Source organism: Gouania willdenowi, chromosome 6, assembly GCF_900634775.1.
Source record: "Gouania willdenowi chromosome 6, fGouWil2.1, whole genome shotgun sequence".
Lineage (NCBI taxonomy): Eukaryota > Metazoa > Chordata > Actinopteri > Blenniiformes > Gobiesocidae > Gouania > Gouania willdenowi.
In genome coordinates, this window is record NC_041049.1 from 17178640 (window position 1) to 17193898 (window position 15259).

The 15259-nt window shown below is 38.5% G+C and overlaps 1 protein-coding gene across 1 annotated transcript; it reads left to right on the forward strand.

The window, feature by feature from the left end:
- Positions 1 to 889: 889 nt before the first annotated feature.
- LOC114465840 (DENN domain-containing protein 2A-like) lies at positions 890 to 12011 on the forward strand. Its single transcript, XM_028451110.1, has 20 exons — positions 890 to 1177; positions 1863 to 1934; positions 2910 to 3911; positions 4007 to 4098; positions 5563 to 5657; positions 5740 to 5949; positions 6021 to 6114; positions 6197 to 6247; positions 6332 to 6543; positions 7219 to 7328; positions 7404 to 7473; positions 7812 to 7889; positions 7999 to 8139; positions 9016 to 9164; positions 9740 to 9917; positions 9993 to 10034; positions 10114 to 10222; positions 10964 to 11233; positions 11307 to 11393; positions 11503 to 12011. The coding sequence occupies exons 1-20, from the start codon at positions 1146 to 1148 to the stop codon at positions 11532 to 11534; spliced, it is 3126 nt and encodes a 1041-aa protein (XP_028306911.1). The 5' UTR covers positions 890 to 1145; the 3' UTR covers positions 11535 to 12011.
- Positions 12012 to 15259: the final 3248 nt, after the last annotated feature.

The following is a 15259-nucleotide window of genomic DNA, read 5'->3' on the forward strand; positions in this document are numbered from 1 at the left end:
AAAAATAGGGCCCCTGGGGTCCCCCTGGCGCCCCCGTGACATGTACGGGGTAATGGGCCCTATTTATATATTGGTATGTGCCAATAATTCGGTACCAAAAACCGTAATATTTAGCTCGCAAATAAATGAGAAATCGACTTTCTTTTTTTTCTTCTTTTTGGGCCCCTTGGAGCCCCCCTGGGCCCTGAATCAAAAATCGGGCTCCGAGCGTTGATGCGTTCACATCCATAGATTATACTTACCAAATTTCAGCCTGATCCGTTCACGAATAACAGACACAACAACAAGAACAAAGTGAGTGGTGTTTTGAGTCCGGTAGCCCGGCCTAAAAAGTAAAAATATCTATAAAAGCAACTAAATTATAGTAACATGAGTACTTGTAATCCATTACTTTCACCTTTGACATTTTGTAAAGGTTGTGTTAATCAACTGGTGTACAAATTACAGTTAAAGTAGAAATGTACTTTACTATTACATTTACTTTTGCTGAGGTGGCGACAACTGTATTAATACATCAGTTACCAGTACAATCTAATGCAAATGTCTTAATTAGAGATATGGATATCTAATAATTGCTCAAAATATGAAGATACCAAATAACTCCACATGTACGTGCACCCACTGCTTGGGGATGTTCAAATTTCTCAATTAAATACAAATAACAAAATTATGAATGAGTGGTCTCCTGCATTCCACAGCTGCATGAACAACTGCAGCTCAGAGACAGTTGTAATGTGAACAACAGTTTTTGTACAGGAGCGTATGTACCAAAGAAAAAAAAAAACAAAAAAACGGTGATGTTTCTATAGTGCCAGTGCTTATTAAAAGAAGAATTCCACATTATACTGCAACAAACCACAATCTATTTCATTTATGAGGAGAGACAACATGAGAAAGAAAAAGAGAGGGAGGTTCCCATCCAGGATGTGAAGAGAGTGAGATTGAAGAAGAGGCAGCACAGAGAATAGCTTAATATGTGGAGTTTGACGTGAACTCTGTACTGGATCGAACATCTGAATGAGCTTTGAAATTTGACATGGAGCCATTTAGCCTGATTATGCAGACAACACACCACAGGGGTTTGGAGGTTTTTACAATGGATACTGTCACTACTTCACTGGATGTAATCTGTGCTCGTTTTCCTGATGGACACGTGGAAACTGTGCGATGGTGGGAGGTAAGAAACAGGCATGATGGTGTTGTTTCAGCAGTGCGATGGAGAATAGTGAGGATTGAGAATCAAAAATAAATAAATGCAGCAGAATGAATGCTAAATCCCTTCCTTCATTTATTCATTCATTCTTCAACAGGTGCATGCATGCACTTTACAACATTTGTGTAATAACTACAGTAATAAAGAAGCTGCAGCTATTTTCTCTTTAACTTGTTGCAATGAATTTCATCATTTTGGCAACTTTAACATGTCCAAATTTGCTTAACATTTCTTGATCACACTGTCCGTTCGGATCAAGCTCTCTGGAAAATTTCAATGTGAGAGGACATTGACCTTGGGAACATCCTCTGAAATGTGCAAGTTTGTGGGATAAGTGGAGCCATTCCAGCACCCGGCGGGGTCAAACATCAGTTTTCAGTAAAAAATTAAGCTGCAGCAAAAGAAACAAGCAACAATGAACTGAAGGACAGACAAGATAAATGGAGGAGATTTAGTTTTCTAAGTCTCACAATGCAGAAATGTGAGTCAACTATTGAGTACAGGGCATTATCCAGGCTTATTTCCTGGACAATCAGAACTGTGACAACAGTATGGAAAGATAACTGGTTAAAAAACTTCAGTAACAACTTCTAAAATGAAGCCATGAGTGGAGCCAGTGACTGCCAATGTTTGTTTGTCTCTCAATCAGGTGTCCACTCATCATGGAGGCCACTAGGAGAATGAGAACAGAGCCAGAGTGCATTTATGCGACTGTAAACAGGTTTGTATCAAAGCTGGTTCATCAGTGTCTGATTTAAAAAGAAAAGATTTAAATCTCTCAAGTTTCTCTTGTGCTCAAAGAAAAATAAAGGCCGAAGCTGCCTTTCAGTCATCAAATCCATTAAGCTAAAGTCAGAAAGGTCCGTCATCCAACGGTTTCCGATTTCCCCTGTTTATTTATTAAAAAGACAACAGTTGGATGGAATGGGCCGCAGTCCAACTATGTGTTTATTTGGCAATGCTGATGAGAAGAAGAGGCTTGTCATGGACTTCTTCTCTGGCAGTTACTCAAAGCATGATTTTCCCACTGTGGCCATGAAAAGACAGAATGTCCCCCCAGTGTTCTCAGTCCGCTCACAGGAAACTACAACAGGGGTGTCCAATCTAAGGCCCGCTGACCATGAAAAGTTTCAGTTCTTTAGACAATACTTATTATTTTTTTAAACCAATATTAAAATGTAATTTCTTAAATTTTAAAAATTGAATTAAGGAAAAAAGTCCTCTTTCCAAAAATGTCTAGTCCGTCAATAGTCTCCAAGTTTTAATCTATATGCAAACTGAGACATAGTAGTGTTGAATGAAGTCTGAATTTTTTTGATGAGATTTTGTGAAATGATTAATTTTCCAACTTGTTAATTTAATTTCTCAGGTCAATCAAAGTTTAAATACAAAATTCAGCTAATCGTAGTCTTTGGCTTTGTAAAAGTCTTTTAAAACCATTTATTTATTTCAGACAAGCAATATCACAAACAGCTTGAAAACAAAATTTCCTTTTTCCATCAAGTTTCAAAGAAGCTGAAATGAATTTCAATTTAAAATTGACTCGTGTTGTATTTAGGGAACAACCTGCCTTGCAATGGACAATTGGGAATCATTCAGTAAAGTAAACTAAATCTAGTAAAAAAAAAAAAAAATTCTAATACTTGTACTTGTAATTATTTGTATAGTTTTATGAAAGTGTTTTATGTGTTTTCAGGAAAAAGAAGAGCGACCTCCAGAAGCAGAGTCCCTTTAAATCAAAAGAAAAAGGGCTAAAGCTCCCCTTCGTCCCTTTGGAAAACCTGAGTACCAACAAGAACAAAGCATCGGTGATGGCTCACAGACTGCTAAATATTGACCGTCATAGCAATGACAGCAGCGTCACAGTTGGAACCAAGCTGGTCAGGTCCAGCGGAAGCAAAATCAAGGAGAAGATTTCTCTATGGGAAGGCAAAGAGCCGACATCTTCCCCCTCTACCTCAGACAGTTTAAGACAATGTGCAAATGAAAAAACATCTGAATCACTTAGTAAGAGCAAAGGCAAGCCTACCGAAAACCGGCCATGTTTACTCAATGAACCAGTGAAAGAACGAGAAGGAAGTACAAGTAGGGTAGAGCAAAGTATTAGCCATGGGGAGAAGAATAGTAGAAAAGTTGTAGACTGCATACAAAACCAAGACAATGAGAAAGAGAATGTTGAAGAGATTAGATTGTGTTCGCCTTCAATGACAAACAATCAGAAAGTTGGAACGCTCCGAAAAAGTATTGAGAGAAGAACAACAACACAACAAAGCCAAGAAAAGAAAGCTGTGTTCACTCTCTTCAAAAAGCTGGAAGCTATGGGTGAAAACTATGGACGACAATCCCAAGAACTGGGAAACTACTTCAGCCCACCAAATAAAGACAAGCATGTGGAGATGAGGAAGCAGGAGTCTGACACCATGGGTCAAAGCAATGTGTCATCGTCATGTGGGACCAAAGAGTGGACTAGGCATCTGGAGAACGCGTACACAGAGCCAGGAACAGCTCCCATCAACCCGGTCCCCAAACCCCGACGCACCTTCCAACATCCAGCTTTCTTTTCAAAAAGTCAGAGGCTAGGGAGAGGACAAAGGAACCTCCCTCCACTGCCCTCCACATCTTCCAACACTTCTTTAAAACCTCCATCTGGGGTTTATGGGAGATCAAAGGGTGAGAGAGTAGGAGACAACTTTAAAAGGTAAAGAAAAGCCTCAGCATTCACAGAGAAACTCTAAATGCTCTTAAAACAAATGCATGTAGTCAATATGTCTGCCTTTGTGTTTAAAACTGAAGGAGATCGTTTGAGTATGAAGACCTGGCTGAGTCAAACAGACTGCTCATCACTCGCACACAGTCTCAAGAACATCACTATGAAGACATCCAGGGTCAGACTCCTGATCTATCACTTCCTGATTCATTATTTCTAAATGTGTGATATTAAGCTTAAGTAAGACATGGATTATCTTTTCAATCAGGGATGTTGAGATTTGCTTTTTGCCAATATCCGACATGCTGATATTGTCCGATACTAAGTTTCCAATTTCCGATACCAATATACAGTATATATATATATATATATAGACCCTCTCCTCCAACCTAATTTTAGGTCACGTAACAATATCGCCATGGATTGTTTAAGGCTACTTTTAATGTGATTCCCCACTGGGTTTATCCCACAATCAAACATCATCTGTGCAAAATAAGAATACTTACTCAACCTTAGTAAGGGAAAACAAGTGCCATGTTGGTTTTTAACGTGTTGTCTCAAACAACAACACAAGTCAGGTTTTAATTATCGGTGTCAAAACCAATACCAATGTCAACCAATATATTTCATGGAAAATCTCAGTTGATAATATTGTTGGCCAATGATATCGCCCAACTTTACTTACAATGTATTTGAACTGAAGACGGTAAATGGCCCACTGGTATCAGCCAAAACCGATATAGGCCCAGTTCCAATGTATTGGAACTGTTGCGAAACCCCCACAGACTATAAAGTCAGGAGAGAGAATGATTTATAGATCTTAACAAGAGACATTGAAAAGGAATTTGTTTACAGGAATCTTTATTTAAAGATACATAAAAAAAACCCCACATAAAACGATACAGAAGCTTACAAAGTTTGAAAGCCAGAAGCTTGAGTCATTTTACATTGTGCTTTGAGGCAGAAGACACCAAACCAATGGGGGAAAAAGCCAAGTCACTCTTTTGATGTGACACTAGCCAATTGGCTCCAAAACATCTGTCCAACTGAGGATGTGGGTAGTTTGACTGCAGGTGGGCTGACTCATGAAAGAACATCTGTCGTTATTCTAACAGGCAACAAACACAATTTAGAACAGAGATCATTAACTTTTATTACTGAGGGGGTTGGGGGGGGGCACTTTCACATGTAGAATATTGACCAATCTGAGCATTAATACAGGAAAGAACGTCATTTTGTATGCTTTTGCTGGTGTTATTTTAAAGATCTTTTTCTCTAATCTTGTCTGTTTTTGTTGTTCATTTTTGGCGTTTTGTGTATTTTTTGTCATTTTAAATAATATATATATATATATTTTCTTTTTTTGGTCATTTTGTGTGTTTTTGTTGTTTAGGGTTATTTTTCATTTTAAATAGACTCGACTCATGTATATATATATATTTTTTCTTTTGTCATTTATTGTGTTTTTCTTTTGTTTTTTCAGTCATTTTGTATGTATTTTTGTTTGTTGTTTTCATGTTTTTCGAGTCATTTTATGTTTATTTTAGTTGTCCTTTGTATTTTTCTGTCATTTGGTGTGTTTCTAAAGTCGGACGATAATATCGCCCATCTCTAAACCGAACATGTTCTGGTGTTCCTGCAGACCCATTCAAGGAGAACCCCTATGAGGACGTAGAGCTGGAGAGTCTGAGCTCCCAACAGTCTTTGCCCTCCTCTCCGGGTGCTGACACATCCAAGGTTAATATACAATTGTACGAACTAGCGATACACAAAATATTTCCGGTAAGAATACAAATGTATTTGTTATTTTTGTCCTTAGGGCTCACAAACAGGTTTCTTTAGACAGAATTCTGGTAGAAGCTTCAAACTCTTAGACCTGCGGAGAGCTAACCAGCAGACACACAGCCCCAGTGGTGGGGGTGTTTCCCCTCCGATCCAGCTCAGCCCTCCGTCCACCCCATCACGGCCTGATCAAACCTCCTGGATCTCTGGGGACCCTTACAGCCGCACCTGCCGAAGGATCCCAACGGTCCGTGTCTTAATACATGTGTTACAGTGCAAAAAATGTCACAGACAAAGACAAACTAACTGTTTTAACAGGTTGTTCTGAGGATCAACAGCATTTTTGAGACTCCATACAGGAAGAAACATTTCAGGGGGCTCTATCGTTATGCTGAGACAAGTTCAGGGAGAGGTAAAGATCCTGAAACAAAGCTTAACAAGTAAACTTTCATTCAAAAGTTGGTTTCATGTTAATTTTGTGCTTATATTCATAGTAACTGATGACAACACTGACTCTGAGAGTGAGTTTGAAGAAAGAGCAAAAGGTTGACGTTTTTTTCTTTAACCCATTGTCACATTTAACTCTGTCATCCGTAATCCTCTAACTAATCGTTTAATTATATTTTTAGCTCACCACCAACGTCTTTCCACGGTTAAATCCATACTGAGTCGACCAAACCAGAATCAGGCCCGTTTAAATGGTGCCAACAACAGGAAGATCTCTCTGGCCCAAGAACTTCACCAGCGTAAACTTTTTGAATACTTCCTGGTTGTGTCGCTACAGAGGTCAAAAACTGGCGCCCACTATCTGCCAGAGGTCACGCAGCAGTTTCCTCCAAAAGTAAGAGGATGGGGAAGATTTTGGACAAACCTTTGAGGCATTTTGTGATAAATTATTTTCATGTTAAAAGACCAGTTTATCCTACATACACAAATAAAGGAGTTGATTTTAAAAGAAACATTACATTAAAATTGATTACCATCTCTTCAAAAGGTAAGTTGATCGATTGATGTCTATTTTGAACATGTAAAAGTGACAAGAGAACAATGGTTTGAAAAACTAAAAATAAAAATGAAAAATGATGAATTACAACTCCAGAATAAAGCATTAATTCGACCCACAAACACTTAAACCTCTCAATTTAAAGGATTATTCACAAATAGTCGTTAGCTAATCAGTATTACTCAAAACAGAAAACAACAACTTGTGATTAGTAAAGCCCTTCTTCATTCCTTTACCTTGTGAAAATAATTTCTTTATACTTTTTTTTAAACTAAATTATGTTTGAACCTTGTTTTAGTTCACACTCATTCTGTTCCATAGTTTTACTCCACAAGTTGACATACAAAAACTTTTCAATGTTGTTCGAACACTTGTTTTGATACTGGTCAAATTAATTATATATTTAGTTAAACTTAACTAAGGAACGCATTTTCAAGGAAAAACACTTTGCTATGTAAGACAATCTGACGGAAATTTAGGTTATGGAGATGTTTTCTTTTTGATTCAATGCAGCTGGAGAGAGGCTTTAAATTCATGAGGGAGACAGAAGATCAGCTGAGGATTATCCCTCAGTTCTGTTTCCCAGATGCCAAAGACTGGAAGCCGGTGGAGACCTACCCAAGGTGAGGATATACACTTATTAAGAGCACAATAAATAAATAATGAATACATTTAATTTATTTCTTCTTTTTGTTTAGTGAGATGTTTTCTTTTGTTTTGACTGGGGAAGATGGAAGCAGGAGATTCGGATACTGTCGGCGTTTACTGGTAAATAGAAATGTGTAGAATAAATAGGAGAGCTGTTACTGAACAGGAAATGACTGAATACCTCACTGGCGGCTGAATAAATAAGCGTGCCAAAATTGTCGAGGAGCCTGTGGGAAAACAGTCCATCTCAGGGGAAGGCGGAAGTGTGTAAGACTGGGAACTGTGTGTATACGTGGGTGTGCATGTGTTTCTCTTTATGCATTTAATACCATGTATAAGGGTGAATGTGTTGCAGGTAGTGAGCATTATTGTGTTTCAGGTTGCTGTTTTATGTTTCAAATTCTAATAGTTGTCATGTTTTTGCATTTATCATTTACAATTTTTAATCTTTCTCTTAGCCCAGTGGGAAAGGCAAACGACTGCCAGAAGTCTATTGTATTGTTAGCCACCTTGGTTGTTTCAACCTCTTCTCAAAGGTAAAATGTTCCTTTTCATAATATCTGTAGTGATATTATTACCTTTTATGGTTACATGAACAAGTACTCAAAACCTTAAAGTGACGTGTGTTTATTTGTGTGTAAAAAGGTGTTGGATGAGGTAGAGAGGCGGAGGGCTCTATCTCCAGCCCTCGTCCAACCCTTCATGAGGGCAATCATGGAAGCCCAGTTTCCGGCTCCAGGCAGAACAATCAACATCAAAACATTTCTTCCTGGCTCAGGCACTGAGGTGAGCACAACTAAAGTGAGACAAACACAAAACAAAATGAGACAAGGGGGGATCAGATATAAATGCATGGTAAGATGAGGCAAGAAAAAAAACCAAGGAAAGACAAACTGATGCAAAGGAAAATGAGAAGAAACGAGGCAAGACACCAGGGAAAACAAGACAAACTAAACTAAGGATAGGACATAAATAACAAGGCAAGATAGAAGAAGAACAAAGAAAGTTAAGACGGCATCAAACTAGACACAATGGAATAAGGCAACATACGGAAAAGTAAGACAAGACTATTGAAGAAAACAAAATGCAAAACAGGACAAGAAAGGTAAAATCTATGTGAAAAAAGCAATTAAGACAAAGCAAATCTGACAAATGGACAAACCAGGGTGAGGAAAGACAAGTCAAACAAAGCCTCACAAGGCAAAGGCAGAACCAGACATTCCAAGTATAAAGATAGTACAAACATGGCAGGAGAACACATAACATGGCATGGCAAGAGTTGGCAAGACAAACTACGCCAAGTCAAGAGAAAATGAGGCAAAGCAAGGCAAGACAAGATGAGACTATATGGCAAGCAACGTCAACGCAAAGGAACAACAATGTCACAATAAGGGCAAAACAAACAAAACACAGCTTGTTTCTTTTAAAAATGATCAACTACTCAATCTTTTGAATGTTTATTTGCTCTAAATTAGTTTTGATTATAGAATTTTTAAAATCAAAATGTCCTTACAGAACAACTGTCTCTTCACCTACCCTAGAACAAGCTTGTTTTTGAGACATGACCCCTAACCCTGACAATCAGGAAATAATCGCATCCACCAAATAATTTGTTTCTCATCTTAGGACATAATGCTAATCTTTTGTGCGTTCACGTCGAAGGTGATGGAGCTCTGCCGACCCTCAGATTCACGCCTGGAGCATGTGAACTTTGAGTGTTTGTTCTCGTGTTTGAGTCTGCGACTGCTCCTCGGGGTTTTCAGCTCTTTGCTCCTGGAGAGGCGGGTCATCTTTACTGCTGACAAGCTCAGGTTGGTCTCTTCAGTGAAGCTAAACACATTCATCTACCTTTCAACAGCTGCTTATTCTCTTTGAGGTCATTGGGTGCGAAAACCTATGCATTAGTGTGCAAAAGTCTACAACCTCTGGTTATAAGTCAACTCTTTCTTTCCTCTGCCATTAATGCAGGATGGAAAATATTATGTTTAAACACAATTATAGGGTTAATGTGTAGTAGAGGCTTGCAATTTTTTTTAATACATCCTCAATTTTATTGAGGAAACATGCCACAGAGATATTTTGGGGACATAGTGTTTGGTTGTTTTTTTGTGCTGGGGAAAGTTTGTTTGTTCTGCTGAAGAAAGCCTGTGGGAGTAGAACAGAGTGGTCACAGTAGTTGAGGACAGGAATGATAAGTCGAGTGATGTCATTTAAAGAAGGATGTGGGAAATGTTGGTGGTTTAGGGAGAATTGACGGTTCAGCTTGTATCTAAACTGTAGCACCTCTCTGTGGCAGAAACAAGGACGTTCATGTAACAATTTGATGTTCTGTTTTTTTTTTTTAGCCAAATATTACAGCACATGTAGATAAACTTGTTTCTTGCAGTACTCTCTCCCAGTGCTGCCATGCAGTCGTGGCATTGCTTTACCCCTTCGTATGGCAGCACACGTACATCCCGGTGCTACCCTCTGCGATGCTGGATATTGTCTGCACTCCGACCCCCTTCATAGTTGGCCTACTCTCCAGCTCCCTGTCCCAGCTTACTGAGCTGCCTTTGGAGGAGGTCAGAAGGAAAACAGATACTTAAACTTAAGCTGCTATCTAAAGATTTCCATTGACCAAACTTTTCTATGCTCAGGTTCTAGTTGTGGATTTGGGAAACAATCGATTTCTCAAACAGGTACGTAAACTCTTTTGAGTTGGTTTGTCTGTTTGTTTAAGTCTGCTTCAATACGATCTTATTCCTCCTATCTCTATAGTTGGATGATGAAGACTCTATTTTGCCATCGAAGCTCCAATCAGCCCTAGAGAACATTCTGGAGCGGAGAAGAGAACTTGCAAATGAGAGAGGAGCTGATACAATCAGTGGTGAGTTTACCTTAAGCACGTAAATACTGGATTTTTAAGACAAAGTCTCAAATAATTGGTCATCTTGAAGACTGAATACAAATTGCAATGTGTAACGAGTAACTAAACCCCTAACCAAAGTATTTGGGTATGAAGTAGTGTTTTTGATTGATTCTTGTCCAACTTTTGACATTTTAGTCAAAGGATTTCAATTTGGCACATTTTGTTGTAAAAACCTAAGAGTGATTGTCTTCTGTGTGTTAAAACCCAGCTATTACAGTCTCATTTTTTTGAGAATGGTAGTTTATTACGTTTGGGTGTCTTTTTACATCACAAACCACAACTGTTGGCCCCGCCCCTCCTATAATAACTAACAGCTGTGGGCTCTACAATCTGTGGCAAGTGGGTTGGATTGTGATAATTGTGAATAGAAAGGTACAGTAAGTATTACGTAGGTAGTTAGCATAGCATAGATTGTTCTCTGAGCCTAGACTCACGTCAGCCAAAACCTTGGGGTTTAGTTAGTCTTTAAAGATGCCACTGTCTTTGAACATTTTGCGTAATGAGCTGATTTGACATTTTTAGAGAGGGTAGTGTTTTTTTTAAGTAACATTTTTTAACAGGTTGGTGAAGTGTCCATAGAGTCCTATCAACTGACGATAGACAAGATGAGAAAATGTCTTTTTTTAAATACTTTTATTCTTAATTCCCTCTATTGTGGTTTGACAGCAAACATGTTTTCTATTACTTTTCTGTTTTCAGAATCCAGTCATCTAAGCACCGTCGTATCCGAAGCATTTGTTCGTTTCTTTGTGGAGCTGGTGGGCCACTATCCTCTGTTTATCACTGGTGAACGGGAAGATGGCTACTCCTCCTCATCCTCCTCCCCAGGCCCATCCTCCTTTCAGCATCAGAGTTTTCGTAAAGCCATCCCTTCCAAGTCGGTACGCCGCTTCCTGGAGGTCTTCATGGAGACCCAGATGTTTGGCTGGTTCGTCCATGAGCGGGAGCTCCACAGACAGGCTCTGAGAGGTACGGGATGAGGAGGAAAATTATGTGTTTAGGCCTAATCCAGCTCTTCATCATCCCTCCCTCTGTTCGTCAGGCCTGTTTGAAGTGAGAGTGCAGGAGTATCTGGACTCCATCAGTGAAAATGAACATCGCAGGGTGAACAGGTTTCTCAAAGGCTTGGGTAAGGATCATGATAAGTATTACAATGAGACACGCTTAATAAAAATGACTGTCTTTGAACCACTCTCATTGCAAACTGCATCTTTTTTATGGCTTTTATGTTGCTGCAGGGAACAAAATGAAGTTTCTATCCAAGAAATAACTCTTGACTGAAGAAACTGAATCAGAGTAAGACAAGACTTTACTAATGGAAGAAAAGCAGCATTGTTGTCCACTAGGGGGCAGTAATGTATATTCTCTAACACTCTCTTGAGACAGAAAAAGTCACAGTTTCAGCCTTCCCTGCATCACATTTCATTTAGTCAATCACAAGTGCTTCAAATAAACACGTTCTGTTTTCATGTGGTGAATTTTTGTCTTGATGTCGTTACGTCCTCTTCTTCATCAAAACAAATGTCTAGGACCAACACATGTCACAAAACAACTTGTTACATATTTACAGTCCAGTGACATCTTTGTAGTTTCTCCCTATCCTACTTTTTTTTTCCATAAGATTTCAAATGATACAAATTCTTCTCTGTTCTTTTTAGTGACTACAGAGATGGAACCGGAAACTGTAAGAACTTTATTTACTCAGCATTTGTCTGAAAGTTCTGCAGCATAAATAACCTAAATACCATCTGTTCACTTGGCATTCTCTTCAGAGATTGTGCGTTTGAAGTAATGTGGGTTTTTTTTTTTACTACAAAGAGAGTCGGCACAGAGTTGATGACAGCTTTGCTAATTTAGGCTCTGAGTCATGGAAACAGCAGATATTTAGGCCTCAAAGAGGAACATACATCTCAGTCAGCATGAAAACATAACACAGGTGCAGAGCAGAGGATAGACGTTTACTGTCTGAGTAATAGTGCGCTGGGCTTCTAACCTGCCACCCTGTAAATAACACACGTGCAAGCACACACGTACGCACAACATAGGTGTGAACATTAGTAGCAATACAATAAAGCCTTTTATAGAACATTTTAAACATGGAAAATATGGTAAAAAATTGTAACTAAATCAAAGAGACTGTTAAGTAAAGATACTTTAGCTAATAGAGCAGTGAATGTTTAGCGAAGTGTTATGTACATTTAAAATAGCAGGTAAAGACATCCCTTTATATTCTTAATGCAAACATTAACTTGGTTTTAAACACTCATGATGTAATCAGTAAAATTTATTCTAAGTTTTAGCTCACAGAGTCAATTCTAAAACACACAAACAACCAGCGAACAAAGATTTTGATGTCAAAGCAATGAGATGACTGTGCTGTTTTTGGCTCTGTAAAGAAAATATTGAGTTGGAATGATGGGAATTTCATTGGGATGATTGAAGTTGAAGATTAGTTGATTGTAAAGGTTACAGTTGGGTTATTATGGCAACTTAACATGACTTTAGGGTTGAATCTAGTGACACCAGCAGACCCCTGTGACCACTAACAGGAATCAGGGTCAGAAGATGAATGAATGAATGAATATAGTCACTAAGGAGGAATAAAAGTTATCAAACAGAATGGGAAGGATAAAATAAAAGTCTACTGAAACAATGTAAAAATGTGTGTGTGCATATGTTGAAATTCTAATTAGTGGTTTAAGAACAGCTACTGTATTCTAAACCAGGAGTTCTCAACATTAAGGTTAGGACCCCAATTTAACCACATTTATGATTTGTCGTGCCCATTAGTTTCCAGTTTAAACTAATTGCTCCTCATTTTTAAATTACATTATGAGCTGAAAAAGGTTGATAACCACAGGTCTATACCATCAACCACTCCCTTACTGAAACCATTTTAAACATGACATTTATTAGTCAGTGAACATGTATTTAATCAGGGAAATCTCATTGAGATTAGGGTTTCAAACCAGTAGGAAAAGCAAATGTAAAAGAATAAATAAAGGAATACAACTCTCAAATAGCCGGAAAAAATTGCAACAAATAGTTAGTTTAAGATAAGATACGATAAGACAAGATAAACATATTGTCTGTCCTGAAGCAGTGACATAAATTCTTTTTTTTTGACACAGCCACGGCAACACTAAATAGACCACAATCAAACACATAAATACACAAATATTCGGTTTTTATGTAAGATTTTTTTATAAGCCAAAACAACCAGCTCATTATTTCACATCCTTCCGCAGTTGAACCCAGTTTGGCACAACAGCAAACCTTAACAATCACTCTCCAATTCATACGAGCTTTGGCTATAAAATGAAATCATCAGAGCGAGGAGATTTGAAGCCTTGAATCGCCTGATAATCAGGCGTACAGCAGTGGCTGCAAAAGGCAGTTCATTAAAAGCACTAATACAAAACACAGTTGTAGGTGAGAGTTCCAAGATGAAACCGAGAGCCTCGTGATAGCATCCAACATGTGCAAATACTGAGAAGATGCCAACATGCAGACTGCAACCCATAAAAACGAGATGGAACAAGACAACGAGCAACAACAAAGTGTTTCGAGCCTCAAAAGTTTTTATAAAATATAACCCACTTTATCTGTAACTGGAAAATATATGATGAATGATGTTTAGCATAAAACACACATTAAAGCTGATATCCAGAGTTTCTGAGAAATGTCTCGATGTCCCGCCCTCAACAGCCTCACTTCCTCCCACTGCCTCTGCAATCTACCAGAAGCCACGCCTCTACTATTCTGCATGCGCATTGCGGAACATAACAAGGTTGCATCATATTGCATTCATATAGGTCTATGGGTCAGGTAAGAGCCAAAATCATATTTACCTGTTTGCTGTTGTGACGCGCGGCCTTGTTTCCATGCTTCTGCATTCACTTTGATTGACAGTTTCAAAAACAGGAGGTTGAAGCCTATTGGCTGGGCGCACTCAGCGATCGTTTTCATTTGTATAGGGGTCTATAGGACGAAGGAGGGACATATATACATTAATGTATATGAATGACCACCGGTAGTAGAGGTGCTCTGCTGCCACCTACATGTCACCAGTTGGTCATTACATCATGGTACAAGCTCGATATTCACAGGAGAGCTTTGTCACACTGCCTCCTAGCAACTCCAGCCGAAAAACACAATTAACGTCTTTAAACATCTTTGGCAGTCAACGTTACTAAACCAAAAAACTTCTTTAGACGTCTTTAGCAGTCAATGAGTTAATAACAAGCGAGCGACGCTTCAGTGGCAGCTTCGGGTCACTCGGTAAACTAGACTGATGAGAGCGAGTCACGTCGAGAGTAGAAAGTGAGATGAGGAGCATCATATGAAGAGTTAGTGTCTCGAAATGGCCTGGACTTGTTTCGAATTCAGGGCAAGTGACGTTAAAAATACACAAAGTTTGTGGGGGAGCATTGCATCCCCAAGTGGTTAAATGTTTTTATTGCAGTTCACTGAGATATTTTTTAATAAAATAGTTTTCTGCAGTAGTTCATTAAAAATACAGTTGTTTCCCCTAACATCATGAATAATTATAATTAATAATCAGGATTACAATATTGATCCAAATAATTGTGATTATCATTTTGGCCATAATCATCAGTGCAGCTCTCGTATATTGTGAACTTCAGAGTAAATTGATGTCATCAAAAGGAGTCTAATCTAACATGTGTTAGTTATAAACCCATACAAGTGGAGCTAAAAGCAAGCGCTGTGGAACACCCATATTTATGGTGAAAACAAGAGACACTTTTAATATCAGGACGTTTGGGGTAAAAAAGGTTTTTCAAAGTATGGAACGTTGGATTGTTGTACAGTCCAACAATTACGCTCAACATAATGCTACCCAACTACATTAGATTCAAGCTGCTGGGGATTGGAACAATAAAGACATAGTAGATCATAGATCAATAAATTTAAAATATTTGTTCCAGAAATGGGTGAATTTACTCACAAAGGCTAAAATTGCCACTTGCATGT

Coding starts and splice junctions, on each gene's coding strand:
- LOC114465840 (XM_028451110.1), top strand. CDS start 1,146: ATGGACACGTGGAAACTGTGCGATGGTGGGAG. Junction 6,544..7,218: donor CGCAGCAGTTTCCTCCAAAA/GTAAGAGGATGG, acceptor GATTCAATGCAG/CTGGAGAGAGGCTTTAAATT. Junction 7,474..7,811: donor GATACTGTCGGCGTTTACTG/GTAAATAGAAAT, acceptor TCTTTCTCTTAG/CCCAGTGGGAAAGGCAAACG.